This window comes from Schistocerca gregaria, chromosome X (assembly GCF_023897955.1).
Source record: "Schistocerca gregaria isolate iqSchGreg1 chromosome X, iqSchGreg1.2, whole genome shotgun sequence".
Classification (NCBI taxonomy): domain Eukaryota; kingdom Metazoa; phylum Arthropoda; class Insecta; order Orthoptera; family Acrididae; genus Schistocerca; species Schistocerca gregaria.
Window position 1 is genome coordinate 307,438,053 of NC_064931.1, and position 16,263 is coordinate 307,454,315.

The window sequence follows — 16,263 nt, forward strand, 5'->3', positions numbered from 1 at the left end:
CACTTTTTCACAACATAGAGAAAAATGTGTCGTTTTACTTGATGTTGCAGCTATGAGACTATACTTGATTTAAACACACTAAGATGCATGATTCTATTCTCTTTACAAATAACTAAAAATACTTGTTGCTTTCTAATTGTCTACTGCCACCCTTTCTTCTCTATAATCAATCAACCTACCTGGCCAATGCACATGTTCAATTGCTTGAGAATCTTGTGTCAACCACAGCCACTGATTAAGGATGTCTGCATTGTCCTGTGACTTAAAGACACAGCATGTTACAGCACACATGTACAAACAGGAAGAGAACAGAACGCAGACTACATTCTTCACATTTGTATTATTTTTGTGATGTGTGTTGTAGTTAACAACTGTAGTGTAGCTGATGGTACAGGTTTAGCTTTGTATCCCCAGAAACGCAGTTCTATGAAGTGTTCTTAAACAACCTGATAAAGCCATCACACCACAGTGTGTTCAGCAAGGTGTTTGAAAGAATGACTTCTAGTCAATCCCTTGCAGCAGAGATGTGCATCATCTTGCAGTGTCATCATAGGTTATATTTTACTGCTAGACTTCATACTCTTCTTAGTCATTTTCTTTTGTAACATAGCACAGTGCCCCATATGTTCTGATATGCTGTTTTGTCATCTACCTTCAAGATTGCTTCCATTGTTTGGTTGAGAGTTGGCAAAGGCAATGAATGTAAATATGAAGTCTTAGTTGTGGTGACCTACTGATCTACAGTGCACACCGAGGTTTACATTAGGTTGAAATGTGACAGTTTGGTTGAGAGCTGGCCATTGAAGGTGTCAGGTAAACCAAAATATTTAATCCTTTAAGATCTGATCGGACTTTCGAGTCCCACTTTAAAAAGAAAATGAGCACAAAATATTCTCTTTCGCTAGCAACCTGACAGGACTGCCGCACATTGCTTAATTTTAGTTTGGTACATTGTTAACATATAGCAGAACATTCACAGATGTTTTATCTGCAGCTACAGAACAGTTTGAATATCAGCACTTGCAGTCCTCAGACTATTCAGTTAAGTGGAGTTGGATATGGCCCAATTTGTGCTCGGTTTTAACTGCTTACAGTGGTAATCTGGTCTTCAATTTTTTCCCCAATTTTGAGGTTAAAATATTTATACTAATAACTGTTTAGAAGCCCACAATATTGAAGATTTTTTGAAAACTTTCGTTTTCTGCACTTGTAAGTCCTGTCAGGAGCTTCATATTTTTGTATGACAGGCCAAGGAAAAGTTACTCAAACAGACAAAGAAATTATTAAATTAAAAACAGAAGAAAAATAATAAAGTGATGCATGAAAGTTGAAAGATAAGCAGAAAATGGAGTTACAGTAGAAGTTTTCCTCATATGATATTGATACACCAATTTGCAAAGTAGTCATTCTGAAACAAAACATATAATTGAATAATGTGAACTCACCAACTTACAGACCGCACAGACAATAAATGACACCACTCAAATTGTCATCATTAGCAGAATGTATCCACCTATTCTCCAGAAGCTGAAGAAATTCAATTTGAAGACTGCAGTGATACCAGGAAATATCTCCCAATTATTTTCAGAATAAAAGAAGAAAGAAGGGGATTTTACTTGCAAATAAACTTTGAACCCAAAAATCTTGAAGGTTATGCCAGATTTTATTGCTAATCATGGAAAATGTGAAAAGTATGCTATTTACAACATAGGATCAAGAACACATTACATTTGTTCCCAATGCAAAATGATTTTATCTGTCAGTGAGAGAGAAAATTGTTTTCACCAAATCACGGACTGTGCGGCTGGTCCTGGCAGAGGTTCGAGTCCTCCCCCAGGCATGGGTGTGTGTGTTTGTCCTTGGGATAATTTAGGTTAAGTAGTATGTAAGCTTAGGTACTGATGACCTTAGCAGTTAAGTCCCACAAGATTTCACACACATTTGAACATTTTTGTTTTCACCAAAACCAGTTCTCGTGAATTAATGTTTGTCAATGATTGGACCATTATGACCTGATGGGGCTCTGAAGTTCCATTTCTGTGATTTTATTGCATCTAAAGCAATTTACAATCCACCAAAACTACATAAAAAATTGGAAGCTGTCAATGTCAAAGAACAAAAATTCAGGACATGAAGGGTTAAAGCCAAACTATAAAGAAAACTCCATCAACACTATTATATGTTGCACATATACTTACACACCAATCGAACATTTTGTCATACTCACATGAATCTTTATTTTTGCATAATTTAAGAATTAAGACTCACTCCATGTTATTAGTTTGTGGCAGCTGTGTATCATGTTACTGTCCTCATAAATTTGTGTGAAATTTCTGGGTACTTACAGGCACAAACAAAGTTTTGACTATCTAGTTTGTTATGAAACAACAGTTTATAAAGATTACACACAACCTCAACATGCCGCTAACACTCAATAAAGGTCAGTGAGACAGCAAACTGCTGATGAGTTGATAATAAGACTGGTGGAGACCATTAGCAGATCATCATCTTCAGCATCTGAAAGTGAAGGTGTCAGTTGGTAGGAGCTTAATTCCTTGAACCAGTAGATTAAGCATGTTTTTGTGCTCAGCTGGAAGAATACTACCTGCATAGGTAAGTGTTTTACCTAGGCTATAAGTTACAATGTTCAAAAATTCAAAATTTGATTTTAATAACTAGCTCTTATTTGGGAAAAAGGGTGTAAGTCCAATTTCTACAGTAAACAGGAGACACTTACATCCCTCTGCTTGTACATATTTCTATTTGTGCATGTTGCCTCTAAATGAAAAAAAAAAAAAAAAATCATGGTTGAAGTATTCAAAATAGACTTATCCCCTACTGCTCAAATAATGTTGTCACTATTTCCTGTAAGAGTCATGTTATCTCTGCTTTGTTCCTATTGCCTGAAGAACAGCAAATTTTTCTCAACACTTATCTTTTAAAATTGGAAACTACAAATACGCATTTTAATAATAGTCATCAGAGCAAATATCACAGATTTTCTCATTCAGTACAATGGAGAACCGAAATGAGATACACATAAGAAGAATATTATTTGTTATGTTGTTTGTTGTTTAGCAACTTGCTCCTGATTTATATTCAACAGGATCATGTAAGTGTTCCATCAGATTCTATTGAGAGACTTAATTACAAAGGAAGCTCTCACTTAAACTGTGGATTTTATCTTCAATCCAAAATTGCTACACACACACACACAGAGAGAGAGAGAGAGAGAGAGAGAGAGAGAGAGAGGCTACAACAGTGGCTAAATTCTTCATGAACTGCTAAATGTTTGAAAACAGTCACTCTGGTTGGAAGTATTCCCATCCTCTAAAGTTATTATGCTACACTAATCTTTAATTGGGTCAGCCTAAGCTGTCACATACATACAGCCCTTAGTGACATTTAACAGATCCTGCTGCTTTCATTGCTGATGTATACTATGCAGAGGCAGAAACCTGGTTCATCCAACTTTTTTTAATGAGACTCGGATAGAAAGTCTCTTAGTTTGTAGTAACTCTTATGTAAAGATTGCTGCATACTCATTGCACAAGAGTGAAACTGCAAATATGTCCTGATAGCTCGGTGGTGATGGAATTTTGGGTACCTCATGTTCCTGGGTTACTGTACGACAGGTGTAGTAGAATATGGAGAGATACGACTGTGATATTCTCTGAATGATTTCACCCTAGGTAAGAAAACACAAAACTAATGTAATTTTTTAAGTTACATTCCAGGCTCCATATGAAGTTCCACACAATATTTTTTGAGCAGCAACGCTGAGACGAAGTAACCTAATCATTAGTACGATTTGTATCACATATCTTCAAGCACGAGTCAGTAGCTGACACAATGATACAAAAGAAGTGAAGAAAACAGCTCCAATGTTGAGATGTGTGTGCAATGTGGATACTGGCAATCTTCATGTGTACAGTATATCAATAAATTATGAAAGAAGAGTCTGTTCGTGCGCTAACAAGTTTTGGAATGTGTTATATCCGAGATAACCCTTGTTTAAATTCGCCTTAAATAAGCACATTGAAATACCGTATGCTATTATAACCTTAATGCACTAGGACTTGTTTCAATGTCACGCCAATGCATTTAAAACTAACATTAATATTTCAAATGTTGATATAATGTTACTATCCACGTCTATTACAAGACACATTATGGCTATTTTATTGCGTATTATAACGATTAACATTTATTGGCTGTCCTAGTGTGTTTGTTTTTGCTGTACTACTATTAAACTTGCAAAGGTTTATGCAATTGACTTATCCGTCGCAAACCAGTTTATTTAGCTCTTTAATTGTAGTTTAAAAAAAACACAACGCCTGAGTTTTATGACAATACTAGCCACACATCACACTTCTTGCGGCGCGATACCAAGCAAAGACTATTCGCATTGCGTCGACTTCTTTCAGTCATGATGCTCGAGTCCCGTGACCTCTCGGCGTCTGTCATTTGTGACGTCATGTTTCAATATGGCCGCGTGGGTTAAGAAGTGTAGTTGTAGTAATGGGGTGGTAGGAGACTGAACGTAGGTGTGTCACGCTAGTGGTTCGGCAATAATGCCGATGAAGTACTGCCGCTTCGATTGTTGTGTGTATGATCGTATCTGCAATGAAGCGTTAACAGCCCCGTGTGTCAGTTCTAGATAATATAAATAGCTGCATGATCTGTAAAATATAGATATTCATTCCGTTAGTGTTGTAGTCCGAAACTGCTCAGTTTCTTGTTTTCCGCTAATATTTACCACTCTTTGCCGGTGCTTCCGAATAAGCAACCATGTGGAATATGATGTGTGATGTGATGCCGACAATTTCGGAGGACAGTATCAGTCAGAGAAGTTCGCAATTCTCTGGAGAAGATGCGAACTTCGAACAGCTTATGGTTTCAATGTTGGATGAACGGGACAAGCTTATGGACAGTCTACGGGAAGCTCAAGAAAGGCTGTGTGAAACAGAAGCAAAACTTCAAGAAGTAGAAAAAGAGCGGGACTCTCTTCAGCGACAGATCTCAGCAAACCTTCCTCAGGTGAGTGCCATTCTAGTGCATGGGACTATGGAACATGATATGTGAGCCTATTGATTGTCCGTTCAAAAGTCGTGACCGCCATTGTCAATGGCCATGCAGGGAAATACAAACTGCAGCTTATATTAGTGAAAGAGTTTCATGAAATCATACTTTTCATCAGCTGTTGGCTTGTCGGTAAAGTGGTGTAGTTGCTGCCTCTTTGTGGTGCACGATCGCTGAATTTTTATAACGAGCAAAACATAGTTTGATGGGTTGCAATTAAAGTGCCATTGGCGGTTGCAAATATGTATTTTCGTTTGTATTGGCTGCATGGGAGTTGACGGAATTTGAGGTTAGGATCGAACAGTTATTGTGAGTACAGTATCGCCCTAGTTTGCTGCTGCTGTCGACTGACAAATTGTTATTGCTTCAACAAACTAGATTATTTCCACTATCATTTACGAATCACTCATTGATATTAGAGTTTATAATTTTTGTGTTTTGCAATATCAACACAATCTTCGCGCCTTTCCGATTTATTGCTTTCTATCCTTTAATGTATGTGAAAATTGCAATGTTTTGAGTTCATTTGTAGAGCATTTCATTCGACACATGATGTAGCTCAGATTCTAATGTGTAGTTGACAAATTCGTAATGCGTCTTTACTATTTGTCAGCCATATGAATTTAAATGTTTTAGTCATGTGGCTGCTATTTCAAGACAGAATCTGTAAATATAATAAATGCACTAGTTTTGAAAGCGAGGCCTATTAATGAAAATGTATTATGGAATGGCCTGGCTGTCATGGCTTCTTCATTGGACAGGTTGTATTTACCGCGGAAACTTCGTGCGCATGAGGATGCTTACGCCTGAACCTACATCTCTCTCTCTCTCTCTCTCTCTCTCTCTCTCTCTCTCTCTCTCTCTCTCTGTGCCACTGGGAGATTTGTTCCATCTTCTGAACTGGCAAGCGAGAGCGAGAAGTGTTCTTTTCATGTCCCACAATGAATATAATCATGTAGTATTATCTTCCTGTGTGTATCAACAAGATTCCCAGTGAAAGAATATGCTGTTCTTTGTAACACAGGAATAATTATATGCTCCATCTTTTTTTCGAAGTAGTTTATGTAGTGTTTAAATCATCAGTACCTTTTTTATGTCCTCCTGTAAATATTTTGTTTTGTGGCGCTGACAACTGAAATTTTTAACCTTATTGTTCTAAAAAGCATATATTACTCGCTGGACTTTCATGCACATCGTGAAAAGATTTTCATTTTGTAGTTATGGTATTTAGTACCGTATGTATGTGAGAGATTCGCTGCAGAGCATTTTGCTGATAATTCATGTAGCTAGACAAACTGAACATTGGCGAAACTGGTTTGTTTTGCTTGTTCGAGTTACGAAAAAATATTCCTCAGAAAGATGAAACTTTCGTGGGAGTACTCAAATTTCTGTCACGCTGGACCGAGTAATTTGTCTTGTACAATGTATACTTTCGTATGCCCTCGTCTGAGCTCTTCCTTCAGTTGTCGTCGGCAGTGTGTTAACAACCATCCATCCGGATATGATCTTACGAATCTGGGATTAACACAGTAGCGATTTGCTATGAGGCTTATGTTTGCCACCGCAAGATTGATAGCTATTGTCAGAATTGCTTTTTCAAGCATTTCTAAATTTCTGGACATCTGTATGCAAGTGGCAGCATGGGTACCTAATACATTCCAAAACGCCGCCCATAAAAACGGGATTTTCGGTATTCACAACTCGGGTGCCTTTGATAAAAGGGTAGTGCCATGAAATTTATACGATATGTTCCTAAGATCCAATCTCCAACAACCTTGCAAATGTTCTTCGTATCTTTATCCGTTTCCCAGACACAAGGGTCATAGTTACCCGACTTGTTCATGCAAAATGTGCTCGTAAAATCCGTTGTGAGGAAAAAATGTAGTTTATAGCTCGGAGAAATATGCTATAAAGTGTCTCCGTTGTCTGGAAACCCCATGCTGTAGTACTGAAGCGCATTCTAAATCCATTCTCTAGTGTAACGTTAGTTTTGCGTTATTTCAATTTCACATAGGTAAACTATCTAAATTTTACTAACCAGTACATTTCTTTTTATATGAGTTACATGCCTTGCTGCAACAGGGAAAAGGAGGAAACCAGCAGAAAAATGCTCCTATTGGAGCACAAACTTTGCGAGTATGTTCCTGTTCATTTAAAATATTCTGACTGTAAAGTGGGAACCACCTGCGTCATTCTACATTCCTCAGAATATTTTTAAAAAAAATCCATGATAATAGTCACGCTTTTTTATGCTGAGATAGAACACAGTGGGAGTGGCAGAAATACAGAAAACTAATAATTGCTGGGAGATTGGAACGTAGTTGACAGTGACAGAACAGCACTAGGTAAAGTGTAGAGGAGACAGTGCCAGGGGGAGAGGAGAAGGGAGAATAAAGATAGTGTAAGTGGGTGAGAGCAAAAGACAGTGAGAGAGAATATATGACAATGAGGAAGAGAGAGAGAGAGGGGGAGAGGGAAGAGACAGCAGCAGTGGAAAAGGAGGGAACGAGATTTTAGCAGTAAAAGAGAGAGCAAGGAGGAGGAGGTAGTGACAATGAGATGTGACTTTATTGTAAGACAGAGCAGAGAGGACTGTGGTCGTGACACAGGAGACAATGACAGACTGAATGAGTGAGAAAGGGCAACTGGGAGTGGTGGGTATGAGTAACTTACATTGATGGACCAGTGGATTTGAGTTAGGGGAGCTTATAGGGGAGGAGAACCCTGTGTCAGGCACTGAAATGTGGTTTGCAGAGTATCAATGTAGATGTAGAGTTGCATGTTACAAATAAGTGTGAATATGTTCACATGCCAAAATGTTTCGAGATGCTGAGGAAGGGAGAATGAGGCAGCTGGTAGCCCACTTTTCAGTCAGTCTTTTAAATAAACAGGAACATATTCGTCCTATTTTGTGCTTCTAAGGAGCATTTTCCCACTGATTCACACACACACACACACACACACACACACACACACACACACTTGTACCGTTAACGTTTGAAATTAATGTATGGCGCGAGTGGCTAATTTTGAAATCTTCAAGTATTTATGTTGAGTTTCTTTTATTTGTTCTCGAGCCGGTGCAACAGAAGTTGCAGTGCTGGGTAGCGATTCCAAGTTATTCCAGCTGTATCTCCCATTAACAGTATCAACTCTTTCAGTAAGAATTTCTGATTTCCTTATCAACCAATGTTTATCAACAGGCATGTGATTAAAAAACTAGTGCAGTAAATTAAGTGCAGGCATCGCTGTTACCATCTATCAGTCGTAGGCAATAAAGTGCTCCGTATCCCGTGCTGAGTAAGGTGTGTTTTGACATCGTACGAATGAGGCCGAAGGTAATACTTGAATATGACCCGAAAAAAAATTGTTAAAATTTTGCATTTGTTTGTGACACCACAGAGCTCAACTAGGCACGGTGCTATGGAAGATGACATGCACCTGTTTTTTTCTTATCTGAGAGCTGGTTTACGTCGTCAGTTTTAAGAACATAATTCAGTCCTACCATGCCATAAAATGCCAACTGTAAAGTTATGTTTCGTGTAGACACATTAGGATGAACTCAACTCGAGAATCTGTTAAATAACTTATGTGGGTGACTACGAAATACTGGCAAAGATTCTAGGCAGGACTACGGGCTCTTCGGGCTAGCGGATTTGACCAGAGTTGCGGAACTGCTAACGATCGATTGCGCTGTAACGACCACCTTTGATAGCAAAAGCATTTAGCTTGCAATTTGACGGCATACCACTTCGCGATGTGCAGAGTGTTCTATTTTCAAGAGACCAGTACAGTAATACCGTGAGGCATCTGAATGCTGATACCCGACTGAGCGCCACTAAATATCAGTGTACAAACAATGTTTTAGGTAGAGTTCAGCTGCGCCATTTTTTTCCCCTAAAAGTTTTAATGCTATGAATATAACGATTGTGGCCTTTCGGATGGAGATCTCGGTACATGCGCACAACGAGAAAGGAGAAAACTGTTAAGTTGCTGGACGTTAAGCGCGATTTCACTTAAGTCAGATGGAAATTAGTTGTCAGTTCGATAATTTTGTCTTGGAACTCTTCCACTGGTCCACGTTCGCATATAAAAAAATATGGAAATTTTAGGTCCGCCTTCATGCAAAATACTTTATTTATTGATTCATTCATTCATTTATTCTCCAAATTAGTTTGAGCGACAAATGTCGCCATCATCAGTGGGTTCTTTAACTCCAAAATATTTCATAGTATAACACATTGTAAACCTTATTACATATGTGCTGTTGTTTTTTTTTTTAATTTCTGTGAATATTTTTATAATACCTTATTTACTATACGTCACAGCATGGCTTTAAGATTGTCACTGTGTGCGGCGTATTTTCTGTGTTTTTCGGTTGCCGTTCCCCTCGGCATTCATCGTGTCATCTGCAGCTGTATGAGCGGCTGTTAGTAAAAAAATACAAAAACGTGGGCTTGTGTGTGTGTGTGTGTGTGTGTGTGTGTGTGTGTGTGTGTGTGTGTGTGTGTGTCAGCAAAATACAATTGCGATTGTTTTATAACGACAACATTTCTGAATGTTGTAGAATTGATGTAGGTGATATTTGTCCCTGAAACTGGTATGGTAAGTAAATGAATAAATAAATAAATGTTTTGCATCAAGGCGGACCCACAATTCCCATATTGTTGTTAGTTGTTGTTGCACGACGGTATCTGCGAATATGTAAAAAGAACGAAAGATTACTAGCTTCGTCACTGAGTCTAGTGATACTGGTGTGCTCAACGGGGTCCACTGTTAACTGTCGACAGCGTGCGCCAACTCCTCCCGGGAAATGACACGTCGGGCTATTGTCGCTATGCAAACCGCTGTTTGAGCGTACGCTATGGTCGCGTGTAAGGCGCTTGATAGTCACATCGATAAAATGCTTCCTTTATAACGGCTCGACAGCTGTTGCATCTGTAGAGGCGACAAACATTGGTATACCACGCAATTTTAGTCTGCATGTTCGTACTTCAATTGGTAGCTAATACATACACCAGCTTGGTGTCGTTTCTTATGCATACTTTGTAACCACTTTTGGCACACACACAAGAGCGTTCTGAAAAGTAACGCCTCCGAAATTTTTATGTAAAAACTCATGAAGATTTGAAAATAAAACAAACTTTATTAACATTCTACATCTGTTCTTCATGTTTACCTATTTGCAGCCCTCTCCCTCTAGAGGGTTCCGAATTGTAGCGTGTAACATGGCGATGTTAACGTAACTACGTCGGTGCTTGGGAAACGGCTTGCTCTATTCGGTTTTTGAGTCAGAAGAGTACGTCCACACATGGAGCACCCTCTCCATCAGCGTGACAATGCCAGACCACACATGAGCGCTGTGACACCTGCAACAATCCGACACCCTGGGTTCTCTGTCTTCGATCATACTCCATACACTCCCAACTTGACCCCATCTGTTTCCAAAACATAAAGAACACCTTCGAGGACTTCACTTGGATAGTGATGTAGCGGTGCAAGCAGAGGTGAGGTTGTGGCTCCGTCAGCAAAGTCAAACATTCTACAGTGTAGGTATCAGCAAGCTGATCTCTCTTCACGAGAAATGTTCGTCGTCAGGGTGACTTCGTTGGGAAATAAATATGTAGACGTGAAGAATAAATATTTAGAATGTTACACCGTCTGTTTATTTAAAAAGCTGTTAAGAGTGTTCACATATGAAATTCGGAGGCATTACTTTTCAGCACGCCAGCGTATATTATGCGTTATCACTTTTCCCATGAAAACAGAAGGAAAGGAGATTAGATGTGTCGCAGAGCTGTGACACATGGAGCTACAATCGCTAGATAGCTATTCTTGACTGAGACTAGAGGAGGGGTAGTAATTCCTTGGTGATCAAAGTGAGAAGTCTGCGATTAGTATTAGACTGAGAAGCTGATTTTTCACAAGAATCTTGAAGCCTGTTTCGTATGTATTTTAGTACAAATTTAAATATAATGTGTAAGGTATCCATACAAAAGCCGTCTCGGTATCAGTAAGATAACCGATGTTCTGACGAAACTACATCAGTCGTAAGAGAACTTTCCGCAAAAGGCAAGTCTCCGGGTTCCGGTCCGGTACACAGTTCCAAGCTACCAGGAAGTTTCGAAAGTTGCTTGCTCCCTTCTTTAAAATATGGAAAACAATGCTGTTGATTGCTCGAGATTGCGTCAGGTCAGCTCAGCTCATAATGAGTACGTTCGCAATTGCTATGTTGTTAACTTTATTCGCTCTTAAATCTTTGTGTGATCAGATTTTTCAGTTAGCTAGTTACTTTCGGAAAATGATGGATTATTTATCAGTGAACATTAGATAGTGAACAATAAATAAGCATATAAAGGAGATTTAAAAGCACTCGTAAAAACCACGTATGACAATTTTAAGATTACAATGTACTTTGTATGTCGTATACTTTAGTGTTCATTCGCATCATGCGGGCTCTCGGCATTACATCATATTTTTTTGTTTGTACTATCAGAGGTTTGCTACTGGAAACGTTGAGGTTTCTTAGCCAGCTGGAAATTGTTTATCAAAATGTACCTTTGCTGTAACAGTGGGGGAGCAATCAGGTAGTCAGGTGTTACTACCCAAAAAGGGGTGCCATCTAGCAGTCGTCCAATACAATCTTTCGTCAGTTGCTGAGAAACCCCTCTCGATTTAGTTGTGTGAAACTCGTTGCTAACACGAAAGTTATTGCTCTTGATAAGTACCAAGGAAAGATGATTAGTATTTAACGTCATTCCGACGACGAGGTCCGTAGAGCCAGAGCGCGAGCAAGAGCAAGGGAAGGATGGAATCGGATATGGGCCGCCTCAAGTTAATTAGGGAAACGACGGAAACCTAAACCCGATTAGCCGGAAGGGGAATTGAACAGCAGTCCTTCCGAATGCGAATCCATTGCCTTAACCGCTGCACCACGGCCCTCGGTAAGTGCGAAAGATTGGCGCTTCACGATTTCTTCCACAAAGAAGTCAACATCAACAATGCCGTATAACACTGGGCATCCTATTGAGGTTTAATCTGTTAAATAGCCACATAAGTAATTAGAAACTACCGGCAGACGTAGCGCAGTTTTTACTACACTAGACTCCATTTTGTCGGAGTTCAGTGATATTCCTCGTTTACTACGCACTCCGTGATTTCTCTCAACCACTTCGTCAGCGCGAGTTGCCTCTTTCAACAATGCCACACCTGTTTCTTATCTCATCCTGTTAAAAGAATGAATAACTAGTTTTTTATGCAGAGAGACGTAAAATTGTGCACGGGACGAAAAAAACTGTTGACGACAACTTTAACAAGGTGCAACAGGGGTTAGTCATGTCAAATACAGACTACAACAAGAATTGCCCAGGATTCTGAGATAATGCAATGCGTCCACAGAAGATATAATTTTTAAAACACTTACACAGCTTCTCAGATGTGCTAGACGCAGATGAAATCGGATTAACAAGCGATACCGCGAGAGATTACAACGACAGGCAGCGCAGTCTCAGACTGGAATGGCAGAAATGTATAACAGGAACGCTGCGAAATTAGAATTCACAGGCACTTACGAACAACAGTTTTGCGACACTTAGAAAATAGTAGGAAATTGTCTTTGGAGCATAATCTACTTAATTTTCCAACATACTGCTTTCATAGGGACTGTGAAGGTGAAAAGTCGATACAGAGCGCACAAACAATAGAAACTTCTCACGCTTCATCCGTTAATGGCCGGCCGCGGTGGTCTCGCAGTTCTAGGCGCACAGTCCGGAACCGTGCGACTGCTACAGTCGCATGTTCGAATCCTGCCTCGGGCATGGATGTGCGTGATGTCCTTAGGTTAGTTAGGTTTAAGTAGTTCTAAGTTCTAGGGGACAGATGACCACAGCAGTTGAGTCCCATAGTGCTCAGAGCCATTTTGAACCATCCGTTAAGGGAAGTGGAGAAAACCGAGATATAGGGTGTGACACGAAGTCGCCTTCCGCTACGCACTTGTGCAGAGTATAGATAGATATCTAGTGTTTGGCAGCTAATGATGCCACTAGTCATCACGTGCAAATACGTCAAAACCCCCAATTACAAACATTTGTGCACCATCGAGGATGGTTCATTACGGAGCAAATAGATTCCACTACCGAAATGTAAAGAAGTCGACCACGGAGTGAGAGCTCTGCAGGCGAAAGTAAATGAGAGCACCCTCTAGACAGTGAATATCACTGCTCAATATTACCTGGTGCTCAGTAATATTGAACGTTCTGTCTCGGAAAACCTCTACTTGGTACGCTACTACTCTCGTGTAGCGTATGCCGCTAGATTTTATAGAGCATCTCCGTTACGCTCTCGCGCCCCCTAAACTCTCCCTTAACGAAGCGCGTCGCTCATTGTTGGATCTTCTTTCTCTCCCTCTCCTGTTAATCGAATCTGGTAAGGTTCCCAGACTGATGAGCAATAATCAACAATCGATCGACCAAGTGGCTTATAAGCCACTTCTATCGCGTATGAGTTACATTTCCTTAACATTCTGCCAGTGACTCTCAGCCTGGCATCTGCTTTTCCAACAGTTTGTTTCATGTAGTCATTCGACTTAAGGTCGACCCGGATGGTTACTGCCAGATATTTTACAGTAGTTACTGTTTCTAGCACTTTGTCACCTAGAGGAACTGAACAGTAGTGGATTTGTTCTCCTATGTATGCGAAATATATTACATTCGTTTACGTTCAGGGTCAGCTGTCAGGCCTTGCACCAGTTATGAGTCTCTGCAGGTCTTCCTGCAAGTCGCTAGAGTTGTCTTGCATTGCTGTCTTCTTATAGACAGCTGCATCACCCGCGAACAGTTTCATGGAGCTTCCGACGTTATCCACGAGCTGCATATAAACAGTAAACGCCTTATATCATTTTATTGGGGTACTCCGAAGTTACCATTACATGTCGATTTTGCTCCGTTAGGAACGACGTGTTGAATTTTGTGGCCGTGCGGTTCTAGGCTCTTCAGTGTGGAACCGCGTGACCGCTACGGTCGCAGGTTCGAATCCTGCCTCTGGCATGGATGTGTGTGATGCCCTTAGGTTAGTTAGGTTTAAGTAGTTCTAAGTTCTAGGGGACTGATGACAACAGATGTTAAGTCCCATAGTGCTCAGAGCCATTTGAACCATTTTTGAATTTTGTGACGTGACGCCTCAAACCGCGCGGCCACTCATTATGTATTTCAGCGGAAATGGTTACCTGGCGATCAGGCACCATATCGCACCTCGACTGGCCCGCAAGTCACTCGTCTTAACCCCACAAAAATTGTCTGGAAATGTTTGCAAAAGCGGACGAAACGTAGCACTAAACATCTCTGCAGATAGGTAGCTCTACGAGATGTAATCAGCCTTGAGTGGCTTCAGCTTGATGTGACACACGTGAAGTAACTAGTATTCTTTCATCATCATCGAATTGAGGGCATTATTAAGGCTAAATGTGATGTTAAGCGGTATTATCCTAATTTTTCCTTGGGGACGACTAATTTTTTTGTCCTATGTGCTTACATTGGAGGAGATACTTTCTAACACGGCTGAATGCACTGGATTGTTTTCATGTAGGTGCTTTGAAATTGTTGCCAACACGACACAAAACTTAACAAAACAAGTTGTGTCCCGGTTGAGTTGCTCAAACAGCCGTTTCTTCAATGAAATTATTGAACAGTTCCTGCTCACCATTGTAGCGCTCCTCAAGAAGAGTAGAGTTAATCTCAGTGGCAGTCGCCGATCCCAGTATGTCGTTTAAGCAAACAGACCTCGGGTACAAATTGACAGGCAGTGGAGTAACGACCACATAGTGGAACATATGCTTCACGAAGCGAGTTCAACGGAGAATAGTGAAGCCGTCTAATAGGAAGGAGCCACTACTAACGCCACAATCCACAGTGTAGAACAAACTACTTCAAAATTTTGCTCCCGATGCTGTGAGCTGTCAGAGAACAGGAAGAAGATGAGGTCTTACTGGCTATCGACGATGATGTCATTCGGAGATGGAGTTCCGAAGTTCTTGGGAAGCGAATCGGCCGTGTCCTCTCCAGAGGAAACATCGGCTCATTTGGCGTAATAGATTTAGGGCAGCCACGGGAAAACTAAGTGTGGATAGCCGGACAAGGATTTGAAACGTCTTCCCGAATGGGAGGTATCAAAGAACAGCTTTATATAACGGGCTGCTTCTTTCCATTAATGCTGATTATTGTGTACACCTCCTGTTCGCCGCTATTGTGCCTGTATGTGTGACTCTAATGTGTTGTTTTGTCTTAAACACACTTGCGGGGAGTGAATTCGCCGCTTTTCATCTTGATACTAAATCGCGACTCTTTATAGGACATACTCTGCACAGGTGATTGTATCCCCATTTAGGGCTTTAGAGTCACATTAAAGGACCCATATACGCAACAGCTATCTTAACGCAGACCACTGTGAACTGTATGGATTGGTATTGTGTGGCCTGATGAGTGGTTGCAAGCCTCGCTGTTGCTGAGATGTGAACTCCGAGCAAGAGATAGTGATCTTTTTTTGGCTTTAACAGCTCATATGTCCGTGGCCAATAACGCAGCGAAGTTTTCATCCTGAACTCTTACGTTACTGAATGTTATCCGAAACTAAGAGCATAGTCTTCACATGGTTCGAATGTGTTTTTTCTCGCACACAGTGAAGAAGACTAGACATTCCACAATTACACTCAAAGGTTTAGGGGACAGACTGTGATACTGATGTTAATCTTGTTTACTATTGTATGATAGCATTCATTGCCAACATTCTGTCTGTTGAAGTTAATTGATCATTAAAGTAATCGCCGTCGGTGCGCTGTATCTGCAGTTTTCGAGCGGCGTGTCGTTGCAAACAAACAGTAAAACAGGCCGTCGTAAGAAAACTAAGGGCAGTAAAGGTGGTGTTACATACTGTAACTTACAGATAGGTCTTGCGTCCACCTGTGGCAGAACAGCATTCTTGGTTACCACGTGACACAGTGGAACAGTTCGTAAAGTAAGATAGCGAACTCTAGCGCAAGGGACCTCCTTGAGCTTATAGTCTAAGGTGCCGACTTACATAGATCTTCACTCATCGATTTTCCTAATAAAAGCTCTATTTACTATGATCTATAAATAAACAAAGCATTTTAGGATTGTCACTCCATATCCGTGCACAGCTATTTTTAAT

At 40.4% G+C, this 16,263-nt stretch overlaps 1 protein-coding gene across 1 annotated transcript in view; it reads left to right on the top strand.

Annotated features, from left to right (window-relative positions):
• Positions 1-4,484: 4,484 nt before the first annotated feature.
• LOC126297513 (liprin-alpha-1-like) overlaps positions 4,485-16,263 on the top strand; it is a gene marked incomplete at its 3' end in the record, with an annotated part of 961,648 nt that continues 949,869 nt past the window's right edge. The window contains 1 exon segment of the mRNA XM_049988399.1: positions 4,485-5,040. Within this exon segment, the coding sequence (XP_049844356.1) occupies positions 4,792-5,040 (249 nt within the window).